Here is a 20,644-nt window from a genome sequence, read left to right on the forward strand (position 1 = left end):
AGTTTAGTGAGATGATCTTTGAGAATGCCTTTAGCCCTCTCAACCTTACTCAAGAATTGGGGTCCATAAGAGATGTGGAGCCTCCAAGTGATGTTGAGACCTTTGGAGACTAGTTGAACCACCTGAGAAGTGAAGACTGTGATCTGATTGGATGGAGGTGGGAAGTCTGAACCTGGGAATGATCTGCTCAATGAGGATGAAGGAGATGGTATGAGCAGTTTCCCTGGTGGTAGGGAAGGCTTCTATCCAATTGTAAGAGAGTGCTTGGGGGCAAGTCACAAGCAGTTAGATCCTGTGCCAAGCCTTTCCCAAAGAAGTGAGGACTGTCCCTGAAGCCTTGAGGTAGGATTTTCCATGTCAGCTGTTGAGACCTAAAGGATATAGGGTCTTCCCATATGAAGTCAAAGAGGTAATAAGAGTCAGGATGGAGAGGCACTGTAAAGAAGCCATCTTTAAGATCCAGGACAATATAGTGAGTGTTTGAAAGGGGAACATGCAAAAGAAGAGTGTGAGGGTTGGGAACCACCGGGTGAATGGGAATAACTGCCTCATTAATTAGGCAGAGGTCCTGGACTAAGTGATAGGCTCCTGAGGGTTTGTGTACTGGCAATATGGGAGTGTTGCAGGGGGAGTCAGAAGGGATGAGGAGTCCCTGGGCAAGTAACCAGTCTATGATGGGTTTAAGTCCTTTCCTGTGGGTTTTGGAGATGGGAATTTGGGGAAGCAAAGGAAACTTAATTTGGGGTTTCAGCTAGATACGGACTGGCCTGCAGTGGGAGGCTATGACTGGCTTGGAGGTGACCCAGACCTGGGGATCCACTAGGTCAGTGGGAAATGGCACAGAGGTAATGTCAGGTTATTAGAGTAAGGATTAAAGGCAGAAGAAGATGGGTGGTGGTACTCTAGGAGTATAGTTGGAGGGTGGCTCCTAGAAGTTGTAGATCATCTCTGTCTAGGAGAGAACCTGGACAGGCTGGAGTGACCAGAGAAGAGTGTGTGAAAGGGTGTCCCTCCAGGGCACAGATCAGCTTAGCAGTTCTGTTTGGGAATTAGGGTTTGCCGTCAATCCCCATAACCGAGACCTGGGAAGGAAACAGAGACCCAGTGTGGTCAGACAAGACAGAATAGGTAGCTTCCGTGTCCACAATGAAGGTTATGGACTTACCCACTATCTGCAGTGTTATCCTGGGCTCAGGAAGGGTGATGGGGGTCCTCGAGTCTGGGCTTCTTCAGTCTTCTGTGAACACCAATAGTTCAAGAAAAGGGGCAGCCTGGCTGGTCATACCCATGCGTGGAGTCACCAAAGAAGTGCCAGCCATAGGGCACTTGCTCTTCCAGTATCCTGTCTGCTTACTGGGGTGCCAGGTCTGGAGTGGGGCGCCATGGGTTTGGGCATTGGCAAGCCCAGGGACCATTGCATCCACATTTGAAGCAAGGCTCTGGTGGAGAGGAATCCTGGTTCCCCTGTGAAGCTCTCTCTGGAGCCATAGGCCTCAGGGCCACCACCAAGGTCTGGGTTTAGATTGTTACCTTTTCTGCAATTGAGCCTGCCTGGCTACTTCAGCCACCTCTTCCTGGGCATTACAGATTTCAGAGGCCATTTTCACCAGATCTCAGATAGAAGTCTGAGGGCCCTCCTCAGCTCCTTTGAACTCTTTTCTAGTATCATGGGCTGATTGAGTAATGAAATGGGTTGCTAACACTGTAGCCCTGGAGGGAGACTCAGGATCCAGCTTAGTATATTTGGTGAGGTCCTCTGTAAGGCGCTTGAGAAATAAGGCTAGATTCTCTTCTGGGTCCTGGGTGATTTGTGTCAGCTTATCAAAGTTAATCACCTTATTGAAACTGCATGTATGCCTGTATAAGATATTGGACCATGTGAGTGCAGTCACGGCGACCTCGTTGGCCATCTTGACAGTCCTAGTTGGTTTCAGTTAGGGGAGTGGCGCTTTACCTGTGGGGAGAGTCATATCTGTGAGGTGAATTTGATAGACATGATCTCATGTGTCCTTCTGGATGCTGGCTCACTCATCAGGTAGGGTGGAGGAAAGAATGACATAAAATCATGCCAGGTAAAATCGTAAGTCTGAGAGAGTTATCAAAGTTTCTTAGTATAAGTAAATGAGTCAGTGAATAAGGACCCAAGGTACTTTTGAATCTGGGAATGATCTTGAAGTGATAATGGGACATGTACTTTGGCCCCTGCCACTTCCCTGAGAGGACAAAGGAGCTTTGGGTTAGCTGGTGAGAGGGCCTGTTGAGACCAGGTATGGGTACTGACAGAAGAGAGGAGTGAGTGGGAAGAGAAGGAAGGGTTGTATCAGTAGTAGAGTTGGGTGGAGGATCCATGCTGCAGAAGAGGAAGAGGGTCAGGAGGGGGAGAGGGATGGAGGGGGAGGTCCTGGAGTGGGGGAGGAGGAACTGTGGTAGCAGCAGAAGTGGGAGGGGTACAGGTGTGGGAGGGGAGGGGGAAGACAGGAAGGTGGGGCTGAGAGCAGCTCCTGTGGATCTGAGAATGAGGAAGGAGATGTAGAACAATGAGATAGGCATTTGGGATTTTCTCTAGCAAGGAAATCTTGAGCAGTAGACAGGTAGAGCAGAAGGGAGGACAGGAGTGAGTCTCAGAAAGCCTGAATGTGCCTCCAGATGAAAGGGACTTCTGCCCACTTTCCTGTCCAGTGACAGAAATTGTCCAATTCAGTGAGGATTTTAAAGCAAAAGTTCCTTCTGGGGGTCATTATGACCCACTGTCTAAGTCATACTGGGGCCAGGCCACAGTGGAGTAAGATGAGGGGTTTTCGGCTTAGGTCTTGAGTAAGTCCTAATTTGGCAAAAGACAACCCAAATAGATTTGGGGTCTAAGGAGGATTCGGTGTTTCCCATGACCTTCTGAAACCCTCGGGGGTGGGTGGGAGCAGAAAAAGGTGTCCCAAATTCAGATCGCACTCACCCAAGGAACAGATAAGGTTGAGGCATTCCTGCAACCCACCGGGGGCCCAAACGAATCTGAAGGGGTAACACAAGGACTGCGACATCTCCACAGTTCCTGGGACCTTGAATGGAACCAGTGGGGGTCTATGGTATGTGCGGGACTTACCAACAGCCTCCCTCACCCAACAAAGGGGCTGTAAGATCATGGGAAACGTGGGAACTTACCCCAATCCTGTTGGCCTGGATGAAAGGAGAGGTAAAGGAGTAGCTTAGGAATTTCCTGGTTCCTTTGAAGTGGGGAGAGTGGACCTCAATCCCTTAAGGGAGAGGCCAGAAAATCCCTCCTGGATTTCGGCAGCAGATGTAAGTTCAGACAGCAGTGACCAAAGGAGGAAGATTGAAAAGGCTGCTGAACGAGGCTTTTTTGAGATTTTGCTCCCAAGTGAGACCCTCAGACCAACATGGCAGGTTGAGGAGAAGCAAGTGGGGCTGGACCAGCCTGAAATTTTTATTGGGCTTAGGGCAGGAAGGGTGGACTTGGGACAGGAAAAGGGTTTTTGGAGTTCATTATCCTACTAGGGTTGGCCAGGGGAGCTTGCTAAGATCCTGGATTGGTGAGGAGATCTCACTGATGGGCACCTGATTGGTGGTTCTTACACGGACGCAGGTTGATTAATCACCTCAAACCCACTAACCCATATGAATGTAGCTAACACAATATGTTATTACATTTAAAACGTGAGTTAAAGAAAGGCTGAGAGAATTTAGTTTTTTTGTGGAAAAGTAGAAAAATGCATTTGTGTTTTACAATAATAAATTCTAAAGAGATTAGGCAATCATTAACTTAAAAATACATTTAAATTGTATCCCACTGTAAAAAGGAACAAAATACTTTACATATCTTGTTGATAACAGGTCCAGTTGTCAAGCATTAAATGATATAAATAAATCCCCAATTAAATTTGTTATCCTTAAGAATCTAAAATTACCATACAACTTTAGTTTGGAGAATATCAGCTTGATATAATGTTCTTTTAAACCCTCTATCTTAAAGACTTGTATACCTGGAAGATATGAACACATTTAATATATAAAGAAGAGAAATAGCACCATAATTCCATTGATGTTTTTATATTAACCAAGTTTCGCTTTTAAAGAAAATTTAGACTTTGGAACAGTTGTTGTTTAACAGTTGTATAAACCTAAATTCCTTCAAGATTATTTGCTCTAAAAAGTAAAACTTAATAAACACAATGTTATTGGTAAATAACGTTTTAAGAAATGCTTGTTAGTTTAATATGTAGATTAAATTTTGGTTTATATCAGTACATTAATGTTTGACCTTGGTAAAACCTTCAATAGCTTTCATTGATTCTTTCATATATATATCATTAACCTATACAGACCTCTTTATCACTTATTTTAACCCTCTTATTTGCTTCATCAAATAAAGTCTTTTTTATTCATAATCATTTTCTTTTCCTTCTATTAAATATGGTTCCATGCCTGGAACCTTCTAATTTTCCTTTCCCATCTGTTATCCTCTTTTTTATTCACTTGAAACAATCCTTGTGAATTTCTAAATTTAGTCAGATTACTCCATTTTAATGAGAAGAAATACTCTATGTAATTTAAAGTACTCTAATTGAAACACAGTTAAAACTTTTGGACCTCTTGTATAGAGAATCACATTTGTTTACCATTTCATGAAAATATAATGCTCAAGTATATAGAATTATACATGTTGGAACTTTAAATTTTTAGTAACCTTGTTTTCAGTGATAACAAAGCAATCTTAACCTCTTTTTTTTATTAAAACAACAATAATTTTACCTAGAGGAATTTAAGGACTTAAGAGTACTTTATGTTATATTTAACAGTTAGCATCTTAACCTTACAAATTAATCAGATGTCTAATAACCACATTTATGAGTAATCCCATGTCAAATCTAATTTACTTATTTTTACCAAGTTATCAGACAAGCATATTGAACAGTATTAGCCATTTCTCTCTTGTTGAAGAAAAGTCCTAGAAACAATGGGTATTAGACATTCTATAGACATCAATAGTTAATACTTTTTTGATCACCTGGAGAGACTTGTGAGGTAAATAATCCTAAAGACATCTTTACTTTCATCTATTTACCCAGTTGAGATTGAAACTTCTTAAATCATGTGAATTAAAGGATGCATTTCTATTAATTTATGAGCACTCATTGTACGTCTGCCAATTTGGATATCATGTACATGATATACAGACGTACACACACATAGACATACAACAAATAACACAAGTGTGCACACAGAACACAATAGCAAAGGCCTTGTAGCTTTTTGTAGGCAAATCTTCATTGCAATGTTACAGAGGTTTAAAAAGTTGAACAAAAATAGGACTGAGCAGGAAAACATTAACCTGGGTGTGTAGGATCAAAATCATGAGCTCCCAAAATATGGAACTTAAGGAAAAAACCCAAAGGATCCTAGAAATCATGACTGCCTGGTAATTAGTAAGGTGCCATAAAATATGCTTTGGGGTTTAGTATTGTAGGAGTTCAGACAAAAGACACTTTTACATTTGTTTTCTTTTTCCTAGGGCCTCAGGTCAGTCTCCTACTGAGTCTGCAGGCCTCTTCCATTTACAGTTCAATGTAAGTCTTGACATAAAACAGGAAGAAGCTGGGTAAAACTGCTGTTCCCTAACCCTGCTCCCAAACTCTCCTGCCTTCCTCAGGTTGGAGACAGTTGGATAGGATCATGGAAAGTTGGATCCTATGATTGGGTTAGGTATTGGAATTCCTTACTGTACCCTGAGGGATTGGAGGGGAAGGACCCTAGCCTCCTTTCCACTGGGGAGAAGTCACTAAGGGAGAAAGGGACATGTACCTGGACAACTCCCTCTGACCCTGCTACTTCTCAAAAGGGAAACAAGGGTGCAGGCTGGGTAGAGGGTACCAAGAAAGAAGGAGTAGCAGGTGGACAGAAAGTAGGTGAGGGAGGTCCCAGAGGGGTCAGAGCAGAAAGTGGAGAACGGAAGAAAGGGGGTCCATCAACTGGGTCAGGTCTGGGGATTGGGGAGGGTCCTGAATCCCTCACAAGAGATTTGTTGCAGTAGCATGGAGCAAACTGACAAGGCTGTCCTTCCGGGGACAGCAGCAACAAGCATGCTTAGGGGTTGTGTCCTGGGCTGGGGTGGGGTGAACCTTCTAGCAGGCACATTTGGAATGGAAGCCTGGAGTCCCTAGATAAAATGGCTCCTAAATCGAAGCCTGGGAGGCCCTGAATAGAATGGCTCCAGATCTAAAATGGCAGATCTGATGCCAATAGTGATCTCATGCCAATACTGTCTCAAAATTAAAAATGAATAGAACTAGAGATGTAGTTCACTAGTAAAGTTCTCCTGGGTTTAATCCTCAGTCTGGAAAAAAAGTTAAAAAAAAAAAAAGAAGAAGAAGAAGAAAGAAAGTAAGTAAGTAAGAAGCCAGCAGATTGGGAGTATGAGGGGAGCTTGCTTTCGGCTTTTTCACTTATGGACGGCACCTTCTCACTGAGTCATTACATGGTATAAGGGGCAAATAATGCCTTCCATGACCATATTGAAGCCAGAATTAAGGACAGGCAGTCAATGTAGATAGGTCATAGGATCGATGGAGAAAATGGAGGCCAGTTGGAGTCCAGGAAGTTGGAGACCACCCCTGGGAGACTGGAATGGTAATGCCTCCTGAGCACTTTGTCTACCAGGATTCCTGCCTATACTGCCCTCCTAGAAGGGGGTTCATGAAGCACCTCCTGAACAGACAGGGAGCTGCTAATTAAGGCCCCTGGGATGCAGCTCCCTTCCTGCCCCATCACTCCACATTGGCCCTTCCAGCCCACCTGCTTCTCACCTTTTGGCCATTCCACCAGCATCTCCTGGGCCTAGTCAGGAAGGAAGAGATAAGGGGGAAGAGAGCAGGAAAACAAAGAAAGTCTAAAATGTCTAAAAGGTGCAGGATGCTCTCACTTCTTGGGATACCAGGATACCACCAGCTATGGCCCCATTCTTTCTCCAGGAAAAGTCTTTATTTAAAAAACTCTTTTAAATTCTTGCCTTGGCACTTCTCTAATGTTCAGAGTTGAACAATTGAGGAAGAAGAACTCATCAAGATAACCCAGTGATATCCTATTCATACCCTTAGGACCATAACTCTTTTTCTTTTAGTACCTGGGATTGAAATCAGGAGCACTCAACCACTGAGCCACATCCACAGTCCTATTTTGTATGTATGTATGTTATGTATGTATTTTAGAGACAGCATCTCCCTGAGTTGCTTAGCACCTCAAAATTGCTAAGAATGGCTTTGAATTTTCTATTCTCCATCCTCCTGTCTCAGCCTCCAGAGTCCCTGGGATTACAGGAATGCACCACCACTCCCAGCTAGGACCCTAACCCTTAATACCATCACACTGGAGATTAGGTTTCATTGTGTGAATTGGGTGGACACAAGTTCTCAGACCCTAGCACCTACCGCCCAAGATCTCAGCCACCAAGACTGCAAACTACTACAAAATGTCTCTGCTTATTTTAAACAATCCACTCACCAATCTATTTCCATCCCCACACTTGTGAGGAGCAGGACTGGGTTTCTCCATTGATTCTAAAACCTGGAGCAGCTGAGTATGTCCAGGAGAGCCAGGTGGGGTCCTCAGGGTCCTGTCTCCTCAAATTGGCTCTTATTCCCTGTGAATCTGCAGACACTGTGATCCCCACACTGACATGATTATACCACATCTGAGAAGATGTTTCTGTGTTGTGTGTCCTGGAAGAGTCCTTGGAGGCGCAGGAGGTCTAGAGAAGTGATTCTTGTCCCTCATCCCTGAGAACCTCTCCATCTAGTAAGGTGTCCTTCTGCCTTGCAGAATTCCCCCTGCAGCCTCCTAACCATCCCCCACTCACTATAACATCCCATCATTGATTTTTCTTCTCCCTTCATTGCTGTCCCTAAATTTCTCTGGCCCCTCATATGTACAAAGGTAGCAAATAATGATCATTGTGCCTCTGGGTCCCCTCAAATCTTTTTCTATTAGACATTAAGAGGCTGATTTCTCATCCCAAAGACCTTGAGAGTCCCCCAGTTCCCAACCTCTGACTGACATGCCCTCCTCGGGTACAAGTTACCCAAAGGGAGATGACCCCCTCATTTCCATTCATTATATTTAAGCCCAATCAAAGACTTCATGAATTTTGGGCAAAAGATGACAATTCTGTTTGGCCATTTGGGCCACCAGTGGATAGACAAGGTTAACATTAAGCCAGAAGGGACCCAGCACATAAAGGACTTTCCTTTTGGTGAAGACTCATGGGTGCATCCTTATAGCATTTACTGAGTTCCTGGGAGCAAGCTTCCATGTTTCAATTCTGTAGAAGCACACTCTATTACCCAAAGTGTTTCCCACAATATTTTTTAGATACTTAATAGATTTTTTAAGTTCTTCAGTGTGGAGCATGTGTGTGTGTGTGTGTGTGTGTGTGTGTATACAGTGCTAGGGACCATATCTACCTCCTTGGCCTGCTAGGCAAGCAGTATACCACTGAGCTACATCCATTCACAACCCAGTGTGGAATAACTTATATGCAATTAAATTAATCTCTTGAGTGTACAATTTATTCATTCTGAGATAATATGTAAGATAAGCAAACACCACCACCACAAGTTTTACCAGTTTCTTTCACTTCCTAAACTTCCTCACGCCCCTTTGTAGTCCTCCCTTGCCCTGAATCCTGCTCTAAGGCAGTCACCTAATTGCTTGGGTTCCTCTAGTTGGTCTTGCCCCAAATATGATGCACATGGACACTTTTAGGAATGACTCTGTCACTTCACATACTACTTTTGAGATGCAAGCGGATCTCAGACTCCATTTCCTAAGGAGTGGCATTCCTTGTAGGGACACCCTACCCATTATCCACTGACCAATTAATATACATCTGAGTGTCTTCCATTTTTTGACCAATTCTAATAAAGCTCTTAGGAACATTGACATAAATTATTTATATGGACCCATGCTGTCATTTCTGTTGCAGAGAGACCTGAGAGGAGAATTTCTGAGTCACATAGCAAGTGTGTGTGGAATGTTTAAGAGAAATACCAAACTCTTCTCCACAAAGACTCTGTCACTCTGCATCCCTACCAGCCATTTATGAGGGTACCAGTTGCTCGATATCCTCTTTAACACTTGGTCTGATGGTCTTAGATCAAATTGAATTTAAACCACATGTTGGGGGATCTCATTGCAGATGTTTGTTTGCCTTTTAGACTCTGCTTTCATCTTCCATTATCTATCTATCTCTCTCTCTCTCTCTCTCTCTCTCTCTCTCTCTCTCTCATATCTATATATGTATAAGGTATAATATATACAAATACATACACAGATACACTCCTGAAACTCTTCATCATTTCACATTATCACTATCATCTTGGTCATTGTAAAAGCCAAGGCCTCTGTAAGATAAAGGGCAGGGCCCATGGGGACCTCCACCCTAGCAGACTCCAGATTAGGAAGAAGCACTTGTTGTCCAGTTGACACAAAGGAGCTTATAATAGGACTGAGCTGGGAGGAGCCCAGAGCTCAGCTGAGAACTAGGTGAGGAGAATCAGAGCAGAGAAAGCATCTGCCCAGGCTGGAGCTGGGGCAATGGCTTGGAGGAGAGTACAGTGAAAGGGAAACTGAATCCACAGCAGCCTTGCTGATTGGGTGGAGGTCAAGGAGAAGCAGTGCTCTCAGCATGATGGCTTCTTAGTTGTGGATAAAGCTGATTATTCCCCAATGTGGCTGAGAAGGACACACACTAAGATGTGAGAACCTATGGTGGGGTGGGGGTAGGCTAGCCAAGGATGGTTTGCAGGGAAATCTCTAGGCTGCTGCCTGAAGTTGAGCCCCATACCCCTTCATCAGGGAAGTCAGTTTGAGCAGATCCTCCTAACCCAGACGGGCTTCCATTTACCCACGCAGGGCTCAGGATGATTCAGAATCTCCCAGAGGCATCTAATCCCTGGGAGTTCCCTGGACGGGCAGGCACTTATTTCACATCTTTCTAGTGGATAAGTGACTATAAACTGGACCTTGGTTTTATGTTGTTGGGGTATCTACAGAAATGCCTTCACAAAGAAGGGTCAGACTAAGAAGGGTGAAACCCTCCGAGGATCTCAGAACATGGTCTATAAGAGATTAGGAAGTATTGAAGGGCACCCAGTCACATCTCCTTTCCACTGTGTAAGCAGTTCCCCACACTCCAGCAAGGTCATCTGTATTTCTCCATCTCTGGAAATCTTCATTCTGCACCTCCCAGAGAAGCCCTCCAGGTTCCTCCAGTTACATCCAGCTCTCTGCTCCCTCCTCTCCTCCCCATGGTTGACAGCAAGGACAGGGAATTAGAGACTCCAGGTGTGAGGAAGGGGTCCTGGGATGTCAGAGGGGCTGCAGAGGCTGTGCGGCACCTTGGGAGGTGCCCAAGGGAAGAAGAGGGGTAGGGCCCTGCCCGCTGCACACTGCCCCCATGACCTCTGAGAGTTCAGAATGACTCTCCTGCAGCACACCCCTTGCAGGGCACCTCCCATTTCCCAGACTCCTCACTGTCAGGTTCAAATTCCACCTGGCAGAATGCTACTCTGCAGTTCCAGGTGAAGCCCAGGAATACAGAAGCAGCCCTGGGAGCCGACCATGTGCCTGCATCGACTTTCTGCCTGGCTCATCCTCGTGGCCTATGGGCTCCTGATGCTCCTCATCCAGGGCCAGGGTGAGGCTGCCATGGGGAGGGTGGTAGAGACCGGGTTGGATCTGCCAAAGTGCACAGAGACAGAGCCTGAGCCTGGAGGGAAGGCACCAGGGCGGGGGAGTTGGTAGAGGAGACAGATGAAGGGGATGAGGGGCTGGGGGTGAGCCAGAGAGGGTCAGAGCTGCCTGAGGACACCCCCATGGAGGAGTGAGCTAGTGTGAGGGGTGCTGAGGAGCACAGTATGGGCAAGTGAGAAGCCTCCTGGCAAAGGAACAGGGATAGGGGACCTTTGCCTCCCGTGTGTGGCTGTGCTGTAGCTACTACTCACCCTTGGATAATACCAACAGCAATATAAGAGCTTGCTGGTGACATTTGGCTCTGAGTGTGTTGACCCCTTGGACAGAGAAGTGCTGGCGCCTTCCATAGGCTCCACAGGCAAGGTTACTGGCCCTGGGGGTTACAGTAGTCGTGGTACCACTTCTTAATGCTGATCTGAGTGACTGCTGGGTTCCCTTCACTGGCAGACCCAAGCTGACATGCCTTACATTGTGTTCTAGAACAAAGGCGAAGTGCTCTGTGCCTTCTAGAAGTCTCTAGGCCCTTATCAGAAGGTGCTGGTAAGAGAGTACCATGCCCAGGGAGTGTCAGCAGCCCTGATCCCTCCCACGCCAAAGGCTCCTATTGTGGGTGTTGGACATAGACCCAACTTTCCCAGTCTAATCTGCACTGAGGAATCCATGGTCCCTTGTCCCCTTTGGACCACTACTGATAGGCTTCCTCCCTTACCTGGGGCTGAGAGAACCAGAATTTTCTCAGCAGAAAGACTTTTCTAGCTTCACTGAAAGATTGTATTTTTTTAATATTTATTTTTTTAGTTATAAGTGTACACAATATCTTTATTTTATATTTATGTTGTTCTGAGGATAGAACCCATTGCCTCAGGCACGTCAGGCAAGCACTCTACCTCTGAGCCACAACCCCAGCCCCTCTCCCGAAATCCGAAATATTCTATTTTCAAAAAACTTTTTCTTGAACTCACATACAAAAAAAAAAAAAAAAAAAACACCTGAGTCCTGAGAGGGTATAGATTTGCGTCCCACAGTCTTCTGCCCACCCAGTCCTGGCTCCTCCACAGGCTCATCTAGGTCTTAAATACGGTCCAGGTCTTACACACTACTCATCTTTGTCTCTCACCTAAATGGTCACAAACCCATCTTTTCTGGTGTGACCATTTCCTCATCAGGACACAAGGAAACTTCCCACCACTACATACATACATGGTGAGATTCCTCCTGCTGTTTCATGCAGGGGGCTTCTCCTCAAGGAAGCAGCGACATTATGTCATCAGACTGTGAGCAGGATTAATTAGCAGACTTTGCCCTTTGTAATTACAAATATCAGGCATTAGTGGCCAGTCACCACATGAGTTACATGGACCACAATCCCTCCGGCAAGGCATTGTGTGGAGACAGCATGTTGGTAGGGACAGGAGTGAGTCTTTGGACTTGGAGGGATGCTGGCCAATTTCCTTCTGTGGTCCTGTGAGTGGCTGCTGCCCTGGCCTGACCTGTACCAGGGAGCATCAAACACGCAGATCCTAGGGTATCTGGTGGGAAAGAGGAGGAGGTTTGGAGTTTTTAACTTTTTCTTATGGAAATCAGCTCAGATCTACCACATTCTGGAGTGAAATCTTGAGCCTGGGGAAGGAAAGGCCCCAGTGATATGGGAGCTGGGGAGATGTCAGCAAGAGCAGGAGGACTGTGGACCTGACTGCCACCTACCTGCACCCTGAAGCACAGAGAGGACTGGGACAGCCAGAGAGCTGCACCCACCCAAGAGAAGGCCCATTCTAGGGAAGAGAGAAGATTTAAACCCAGCATGCCCAACATCAACCTTTACCAAATATCATGACTTGGACAAGCCAGATATATCTAGCTTGACTTTTCACTGGCTCCTTGCCTTGATCCCCAAGCCCAGGCAGGACAATTTTTGTATGGTCTGAACTCATAGCTCCCCTCCATATGTCTGTTTCTCCTTTCATGAATGGTGATTCTTTATGTCATTTCTTGTCTTCTCAAGCATGAGATCCTTGAGGATGGGAAAATTTAGTTCCACTCCCACAGTCCTCCTAGTGTGTGACATGACCTGGCACAGTGAGTGCAATGGACATTCTTCCCCATCAGCCCAAAAGATATTTTGCTGGAAGATGCTAGGACTGAAGGATGGTGGCAAGGCACAGGGGTTTGGTGATCCTGGAGGGATAGGCTGTGAGCTGGTCGAGTAATAGTGGTGGTGGGGATAGGGACTAGGGATGGGCAGAAAGATTCTGAAGGAAATGTTGACATATCAGGGTTCCTCCACAAGGCTGAGCTGAGGAGGGCCAACCAGGCCCAGTGCTGCAGGTCAGCAGCTGAGTGGGCAGACCTGAGCCTGAAGTGCATCTCTCTGCCCACAGGCCAGGACTCAGTCAGCCCCATCCGGATCACCCACACTGGGCAGGTGCGCGGCAGTCTTGTCCACGTGAAGGGCACCGATGCGGGTGTCCACACCTTCCTGGGAATTCCCTTTGCCAAGCCACCTGTAGGACCACTGCGCTTTGCAGCCCCTGAACCCCCTGAACCTTGGAGTGGTGTGAGGGATGGGACCTCCCACCCGGCCATGTAAGTTCTCCTGGGGTCTGGAAAACCTCAGGGCTGGGGTGAGGGAGGGTACTCCGAGCCCTGGGCCAGGCTGCAGTGGCTCCTTCATCTAAACTGTACTGCAAGGTCTGGGGCTATGGACCAGTGGTAATGTGTTTTTTGCAAACTAATGCACCATCTTTGAAACCCAGGTCTGAAATGAACAAATATACACAAACATATCCCTCTACATTGGGGAAATTCCCACATTCATTCTTCCAATGCTGGAGTAACTTTGCCAGGCCCCTGCCTCAGAGTGTGGAACCCAAAAGGCATTAGCTCCAGGTGCTGAAAACAGAGCAGAAAATAATGTCCCTGGATTTAGCTTATTTCCGGGGTTCTCTCCCACCACGGGAGATGATTCTGGGAGAAGGTCGGCGTGGCTCTCTGAACCTATAAAAGACCTTGACTCCAGCAGTCGATGCTGCAGATCCCTGAGGAGGGCAACAATGGTGGCTCCTTGGGGACCCCATCCACAGGGCCAAGGGAAAGGGGCATGTGCTTACAGCTGGAGACTCAGTGGAGGGGTGAGGTTTTCTGAGAGTCTCAAGTTGGGCTGTGGGATGCCCCATTACCCTTCTGTGAGAAACTAACCTCCATCCACTCAGATACCAGCTGTGTGGGGACACCTATGCTGTTCCAGGCCTGAGTGGGGATAGTAATAAATAGTGACTGTCAACAGGGGCAGCCAGTGTTTCCCAGACAGGGCCCTAGAGTCAGGATTGCCCAGCCTCAGAAGGAGGTGGAATCAGGTGCTCAACAATCTTGAGGCCTCCCTGGGGGTCTAGGCTCCATCCCAGTTTCCCCCGAGCCTGTGGCCTGGAACTCAGTGGGGAATGACTTGAAAGAAGGATCATGTGAGGCCAGGCATCAGTTAAGGCAGGGAGTGAGGTTGTCTGGGATCCAGTCAGGACCTGACGTCTGAATTGACCACTGCTCAGCCCCTGGAGTAACTGTATTCCGTTGTCACCAGGTGTCTGCAAAATGCAGATGCATTGAATCTAGAGGCTCTGAATCTAGGGAGTACAAACTTGCCTCCCATCCCCATGTCAGAGGACTGCCTGTACCTCAGCATCTACGCGCCTGCACATGCCCGTGAGGGCTCTAACCTGCCTGTGAGTGTTAAGTCATGGTCAGTTGAAGGGTGGGAGAATAATTTGGGGGAAGATGATTAGAAGCGGGATTGGAACATGGTTCAAGGTAGATAGTAGCACAATGCTGTGAAGGCCGCGGATTGAACCCAGGAACTATATAACAAAACCACCGACACTGGAAGTCACAGGTTCAGCTGGCCACCACTGTGGTGTGAACTACCATGAAAAGTTTCTCACTATCAGTTTCCAAGAAGTCCTCTTATGCAGGCAGGAAACTGACCTAGGCATGGAGTCAAAGAGCCCTGGATCCTCTCAGAGGCCAGGTGTTCTAAGCCACTAACCAACTCACCAGCTTGTACCCAGGAGATCCACGCAGGTGCCCACAGCTGCACCTTGAGATCACTAAATTCCATGACCATGGTATATTTTTTGGGCCAGAGATTAGATGACAGTTTAAATTAATGTTCAAGTGGGATAATCACAGAAACATCAATTTTCTTTTCCTTTCAGAGTACTTCTAAGAGGAATAGATCCAAGTTCTGCTTCCTGGTTAGATTCCAAAGTATGGGAGGCCTGATCTTTCAAATTGATCTTACTCTGTCACCAGTACCCTAGGTCATGAGGTCCTATTAGTGTTCTGTGTGGTTAGCTACACAAGTCAAAGGTGTTCAGACTAGGGCTTCACCCAGGATGGAATTGGGCAGGGTGTCCACCACATGGTATATCTCCTGATTTCCCAGGTGATGGTCTGGATCCATGGTGGTGCCTTGGTGATGGGCTCAGCTTCCATGTGTGATGGTTCTATTCTGGCAGCCATTGAAAATGTACTGGTGGTCACTATCCAGTACCGCCTGGGAGTTCTGGGCTTCTTCAGGTGAGCCTGGGACAGGGATGGTCAATGGGCACTGAGTAGACAGAGGACCATCCAGTGATCACCATCCTTGCATTTCTCAGCACTGGAGACCAGCATGCCACTGGCAACTGGGGCTACCTGGACCAAGTGGCTGCCCTACGCTGGGTCCAGCAGAATATCGCTCACTTTGGAGGCAACCCTGATCGGGTCACTATTTTTGGCGAGTCTGCAGGTGGCACTAGTGTGTCTTCACATGTGGTGTCTCCAATGTCCCAAGGACTCTTCCATGGTGCCATCATGGAGAGTGGGGTGGCCCTGCTGCCTGGCCTCATCACGAGCTCATCTAAAGTTGTCTCCACAGTGAGTATCCTTTACTGCCCACAGCCAAATCTGCTGCCTCACCCTTCAACTTCAGAGCCTTTGCCACTCTGTCTGTTCCATGGGAACAAAGACTATGCAGGTGTCTCTGGAACTCCCCACCACCCCTGGGTGTTTTGAGGAGCTCAAAGGTCAGAATCCACACACCCCTGCCTCAAGTGGTTGATTTTGCTCTATGGTGTGCAAAGCTGCATCCAGGGGTCCTCAACCTCAGAAGACACATGGAAGCAGGTGTGATATCTCCTCTGGATGATACCTGAGCTTCAGGGAGGAAGAATTTCACACCTGCAGCAGTATAACAGGGTACACTTTGAGAATTAAGGGCAACCCGAACAAAGCTGAGATTTAGGCAATACCGCCCTTTCTTTACAGATGGTGGCCCACCTGTCTGCCTGTGGGCAAGTAGAGTCAGAGGCCCTGGTGAGCTGCCTGCGGGGCAAGAGTGAACAGGAAATGCTGACTGTTACCAAGGTAGGATGAATGGACATTAGTGAGGAGACAGGGGTCATGGTATATGGAAAATAAAGTGCTTTCCACTGTGGAACAAAGATCTCATTTCAAGGCTTGGTATCCTTGTATCCTCATAAACTTGATTGGCATTTGAGACAAAAATATTCTAAACCAGGTAAGAATCTCTGAATGTTGGTGTGAGCATCATTGTTTGAGTTAGGATGGGTTGGAGGTAGCTCAGGTGTCATTAGAAAACAAACTTTCCTTCCTGTGATCATGTACCTTGAATGCCTCCTTAGGCTTTCAGTGTCATTCCTGCTGTCGTGGATGGAGCCTTCCTACCCAGGCACCCCCAGGAGCTTCTGGCCTCTGCTGATTTTCAACGTGTTCCAAGCATCATTGGTGTCAACAATGATGAGTATGGCTGGCTCCTTCCCATGGTGAGTCCCCTCTCAAAACCCCTACAATAGTGTCAAATGTGAGCTTTAGACCTCGTATATCCTGGTCATCCCACCCCTAATTCTAGACTATTCCTTCACCACACAGCTCATGGGCCCCCCTGAAATCCATAAAGATCTAGACAGAGAGTCCATGCGAGCTGTTCTACAGAAAACATCAGCACAGACGGTAAGACTTCTGGGGTCCTGCACCAGGCAGAGTGCAGTCAGACACTCTGCCTTTTCAGTAATCCCCAGGAACAAAGATTGTTCTATGTGCATTTGTGGGTGGGGCCACCACACAGCTTGACACCATTGCCCTATTTCCTGACATTATAAACCCCAATACCTACCCTCTAGCTCCTGCCTCCCTGCCCCAGACATTGCCTAACCTGACTCTCCCTGATCCCCTGGACTAGATGAGGTTGCCTGCCGAATGTGCTGACCTATTGATGGAGGAGTACATGGGAGACAACGAGGACCCCCACACCCTCCGACTCCAGTTCCAGGAGATGATGGCAGACTTCACGTTTGTGATGCCTGCACTCCAAGTAGCACATGATCAGAGTGAGTGTATCTGTAGCTGAATCCTGGCTTCCTAGGAGACAGCTCAGAGCTGTGGGTCCCAGGTGAGGTCTGGTATCGGGTCCTGACACATGTCTTTATCCAGACCCTGGTCCCAGGCACCTGAAGGCTGTTATCTCAGTAAATCCTTATGAGTAGGGTAAAAGATAGACATCACATTCATTTAACAGAGGAGGAAACTAAGTTAGTGGCACTCAAGGACTTCCCGTGACCACACAGCCAGGAACTTTAAGACATGACTTAACAAAGAGCCTTCCAACTGCCTCTGAACCATTCTGGGCTTCCAAGCCACTGTGAAGATTCAAGCCAGCTTTGGACCTAGCAATCTTGCCACCAAAAGTGACACATCCTGTCCACCCTCCAGGTTCCCATGCTCCTGTCTACTTCTATGAGTTCCAGCATCGTCCCAGCATCTTCAAGAATATCAAGCCACCACATGTGAAGGCTGACCATGGTGATGAAATCATCTTTGTTTTTGGATCCTTCATCAATGGCATTAGAAGTGAGCACTCCTTGTTCCACAGGAGCATTTTCATGACTACAGGGTGGCAATTGCTCTCATTGTACAATGAGAAACTGTGGCTTAGAGAGAACATGGGATTCAGTGTCTAGCATCTTACAACTCAATGGGTCATTCCAGGGTTAGACCTTTCCCAGTCCAATCTATGCACCTTCTATGTGTTCCCACCCCAACAATGGTGTGTTGCATAGGAGAAGAGAGGGTTGGGTAAAAGCCTAATCATTTATTAAATGACTTCATGGTGTCCAAAAGAAGGAAACTGCTAGGCCAAGGAGGAGCCCAGTGTTGATTCAGTTAAAGGCTGGGAGTAGTAAAGGCAGGTTGGGCAAGCAGAGGGCCAGGCCCTGGGACTGTTGTGATAGGGAAGGGACACAAGCCTGGGGCTGGGGTGGTGAGTGTGGCACAGGAGTGGACAGCTGGATGGGGTTGGCCAGGACCCGGACCCTTGCCTTCCTCCTCCCACAGTTGAGCTCACTGAGGAGGAGGAGCTGCTGAACAGGAGGATGATGAAGTACTGGGCCAACTTTGCTCGAAATGGGTGAGGACACCTGCACATCTCAGCCTCCCAGGGACACGGGCCCTCCACTGCTCCCCTTGTCTGAAGTGACACCATTAGCTATTGTGTGTCCTTCATCACATCCAAGCCCCCTCCACAACCAGAAGACCTACACTAAAAAAGGGTGCTTTGTGGTTACAAGTCATTAGTCTCTTCTCTTAGTGGTCTAGAGGGTAAGCCATAGTGCTGGGGTACCATGAAAGCCAGTCTCTCACAGGGAAGGGCAACACAGGCCAGGTTTCCCTGCCCTGTGTGGAATGACACAAGTGAGAAGTTAGTGCTTTCCTACATCAGGATGCATCTCCCCATTCTCAACACCCTTTTCTGCCTGGCTGGCTGCCCTGTCCATAGTTGGGGTGGCAGGTCAGTTCTGAGTTCAACAGAGCTCAGACTGACCCTCACCCCTCCCTGCTGGGAGGGCATGTGCACAGGAACCCCAACGGAGAGGGCCTGCCCCACTGGCCACTGTTCACCCAGGACCAGCAGTACCTGCAGCTGGACATCCAGCCTGCTGTGGGCCAGGCCCTGAAGGCACACAGGCTGCAGTTCTGGACCAAGACCCTGCCTCAGAAGATCCAGGAGCTAAAGGAGGCTGAGGACAAGCACACAGATCTCTAGCTCCCTTGTCAGGAAGAGAGGGGTGTGCTAGGTGTGATGATGTCTTCCTGTGGTGCCCACACATGCCCTCCCAAGAACATGGGTTGACCCACTCATTCACATAGCTATTCGTCCATACACTCCTCCATGGGTCCTCTCTTGTTAGACACATCAGTAATTCCCAGTGCATGCCCACCTTCCTCCTCACCCCACTGTGCCTGAGTCCCTCCTTCCCTTCCTCCCCTCTCCTTCCCTACAACCCCTCCTTCCCCCTCCTCCCGGTTGCCACACCCTCCCATGCTAACAGAGAAGTTTTAGGAAGCAGAACTGGTACTTTTCTGAACCCCTTGCCCACCTCTCAGCAAGTACCCCATGTTCTCATACCAGTGGGTCCTCTTAAGAAAAGCTCCAATGTTTTACTCCATCAGGCTGCTGTGACAACAACAGCAACAGCAACAACAACAACAACTCCAATAATAACCAAGCTCGGCTTGGTGGCACATGCCCACAATCTAAGCCACTCAGGAGGCTGAGGAAAAAGAATTACATATTCAGCCCAGGCTGACCACTTGGGGAGACTCGAGCTCAAAATAAAACAAGTCCCGGGAGAGTAGCTCAGTGGAGTACTTGCTAAGCATGCACAAGGTCCTGGGTTTGATCACAGGGCTACCACCAAAATATCAACAAATAAAAACTGGGTAGCTTATAAACAATACAAATGTGTTGTCTTCTGTGTTGAAGGTGACAAGTCCAGAATCAAGTGTTAGCAGATTTGTTGTCTGGGGAGGTCTTACTTTGGTTTCTAGATGGTACCTTCCCACCATGTCCTCAGTTGGCAGAAGGGGCAAATAAGTTCTCTTGGGCCTATTTTACACTTCCTAAACACAGTCCCCTCCCAATGATTCATCACTTTCAGCCTGGATTTCTTTCTTTTTTTTTCCTGCTTTCCATCTACATGACCACAGCTCACCCTCTGGGGCACCATGCTTTCCCACTTCCTAACACAGGAGTCACCTCACACTCTTACATGGTGCAGCTTCCTGCACCATCGAGTGGAAAGGATGAAGTACTGTTTTTTTTAATGACTTTATTTTTAGTTATTTATTATTTTTATATGGTGCTGAGGAACAAACCCAATGTTTCACTTGTGCTAGGTGAGCACTCTACCACTGAGCCACAACTCCAGCCCACTACAGATGCACACTGTATTAACCAAAGGGGCTCCCATGATATTTTGTAGATTTTTAATAGATTTTTAAACAGCCTTAGCATTGAGTCTGTGTGTGTGTGTGTGTGTGTGTGTGTGTGTATGAGTGCGTACAGAGACCGCACCTACTGCCTTGGCCTGCTAGGCAAGCACTATACCACTGAGCTACATCCATTCACAGCCCAGTGTGGAATAACTTACATGCAATTAAATTAATCTCTTGAGTGTACAATTTACTCACTCTGAGGTAATATGTAAGATAAACAAACACCACCACCACAAGTTTTACCAGTTTCTTTCACTTCCTAAACTTCCTCATACCCTTTTGTAGTACCTCCTTGCCCTGAATCCTGCTCTAAGGCAGTCACCTAATTGCTTGTTCCTCTAGTTGGCCTTGCCCCAAATATGATGCAAATGGACACTTTTAGGAATGGCTCTGTCACTTCTCATACTATTTTTGAGATGCAAGCAGATTCCTTTTCCTGGGGAGTGGCATTCCTTGTAGAATGCTTTATCCATTGACCAGTTGATATACATCTGAGTGTCTTCCATTTTTGACCAATTCTAATGAAGTTCTTAGAGACATTTTCAGAAATTATTTATGTGGA

At 47.1% G+C, this 20,644-nt stretch overlaps 1 protein-coding gene across 5 annotated transcripts; it reads left to right on the top strand.

Annotated features, from left to right (window-relative positions):
• The first annotated feature begins 10,626 nt into the window (after window positions 1–10,626).
• Window positions 10,627–18,850, top strand: LOC143383428 (cocaine esterase-like). Of its 5 annotated transcripts, none has more exons than XM_077105721.1 (12): window positions 10,627–10,702; window positions 13,137–13,341; window positions 14,333–14,474; window positions 15,194–15,327; window positions 15,408–15,666; window positions 16,057–16,155; window positions 16,434–16,574; window positions 16,681–16,775; window positions 16,996–17,138; window positions 17,521–17,658; window positions 18,142–18,214; window positions 18,664–18,850. In XM_077105721.1, the coding sequence occupies exons 1-12, from the start codon at window positions 10,627–10,629 to the stop codon at window positions 18,848–18,850; spliced, it is 1,692 nt and encodes a 563-aa protein (XP_076961836.1). The 5 variants fall into 5 exon arrangements, with proteins under 5 accessions (XP_076961836.1, XP_076961837.1, XP_076694068.2 ...); XM_077105722.1 differs by having other exon boundaries at window positions 17,521–17,610; XM_076837953.2 differs by having other exon boundaries at window positions 16,681–16,761; window positions 16,991–17,138.
• The last annotated feature ends 1,794 nt before the right edge of the window (window positions 18,851–20,644 follow it).

The sequence above is a fragment of the Callospermophilus lateralis genome, chromosome 18, assembly GCF_048772815.1.
Source record: "Callospermophilus lateralis isolate mCalLat2 chromosome 18, mCalLat2.hap1, whole genome shotgun sequence".
In the NCBI taxonomy this organism is placed as follows: Eukaryota; Metazoa; Chordata; class Mammalia; order Rodentia; family Sciuridae; genus Callospermophilus; species Callospermophilus lateralis.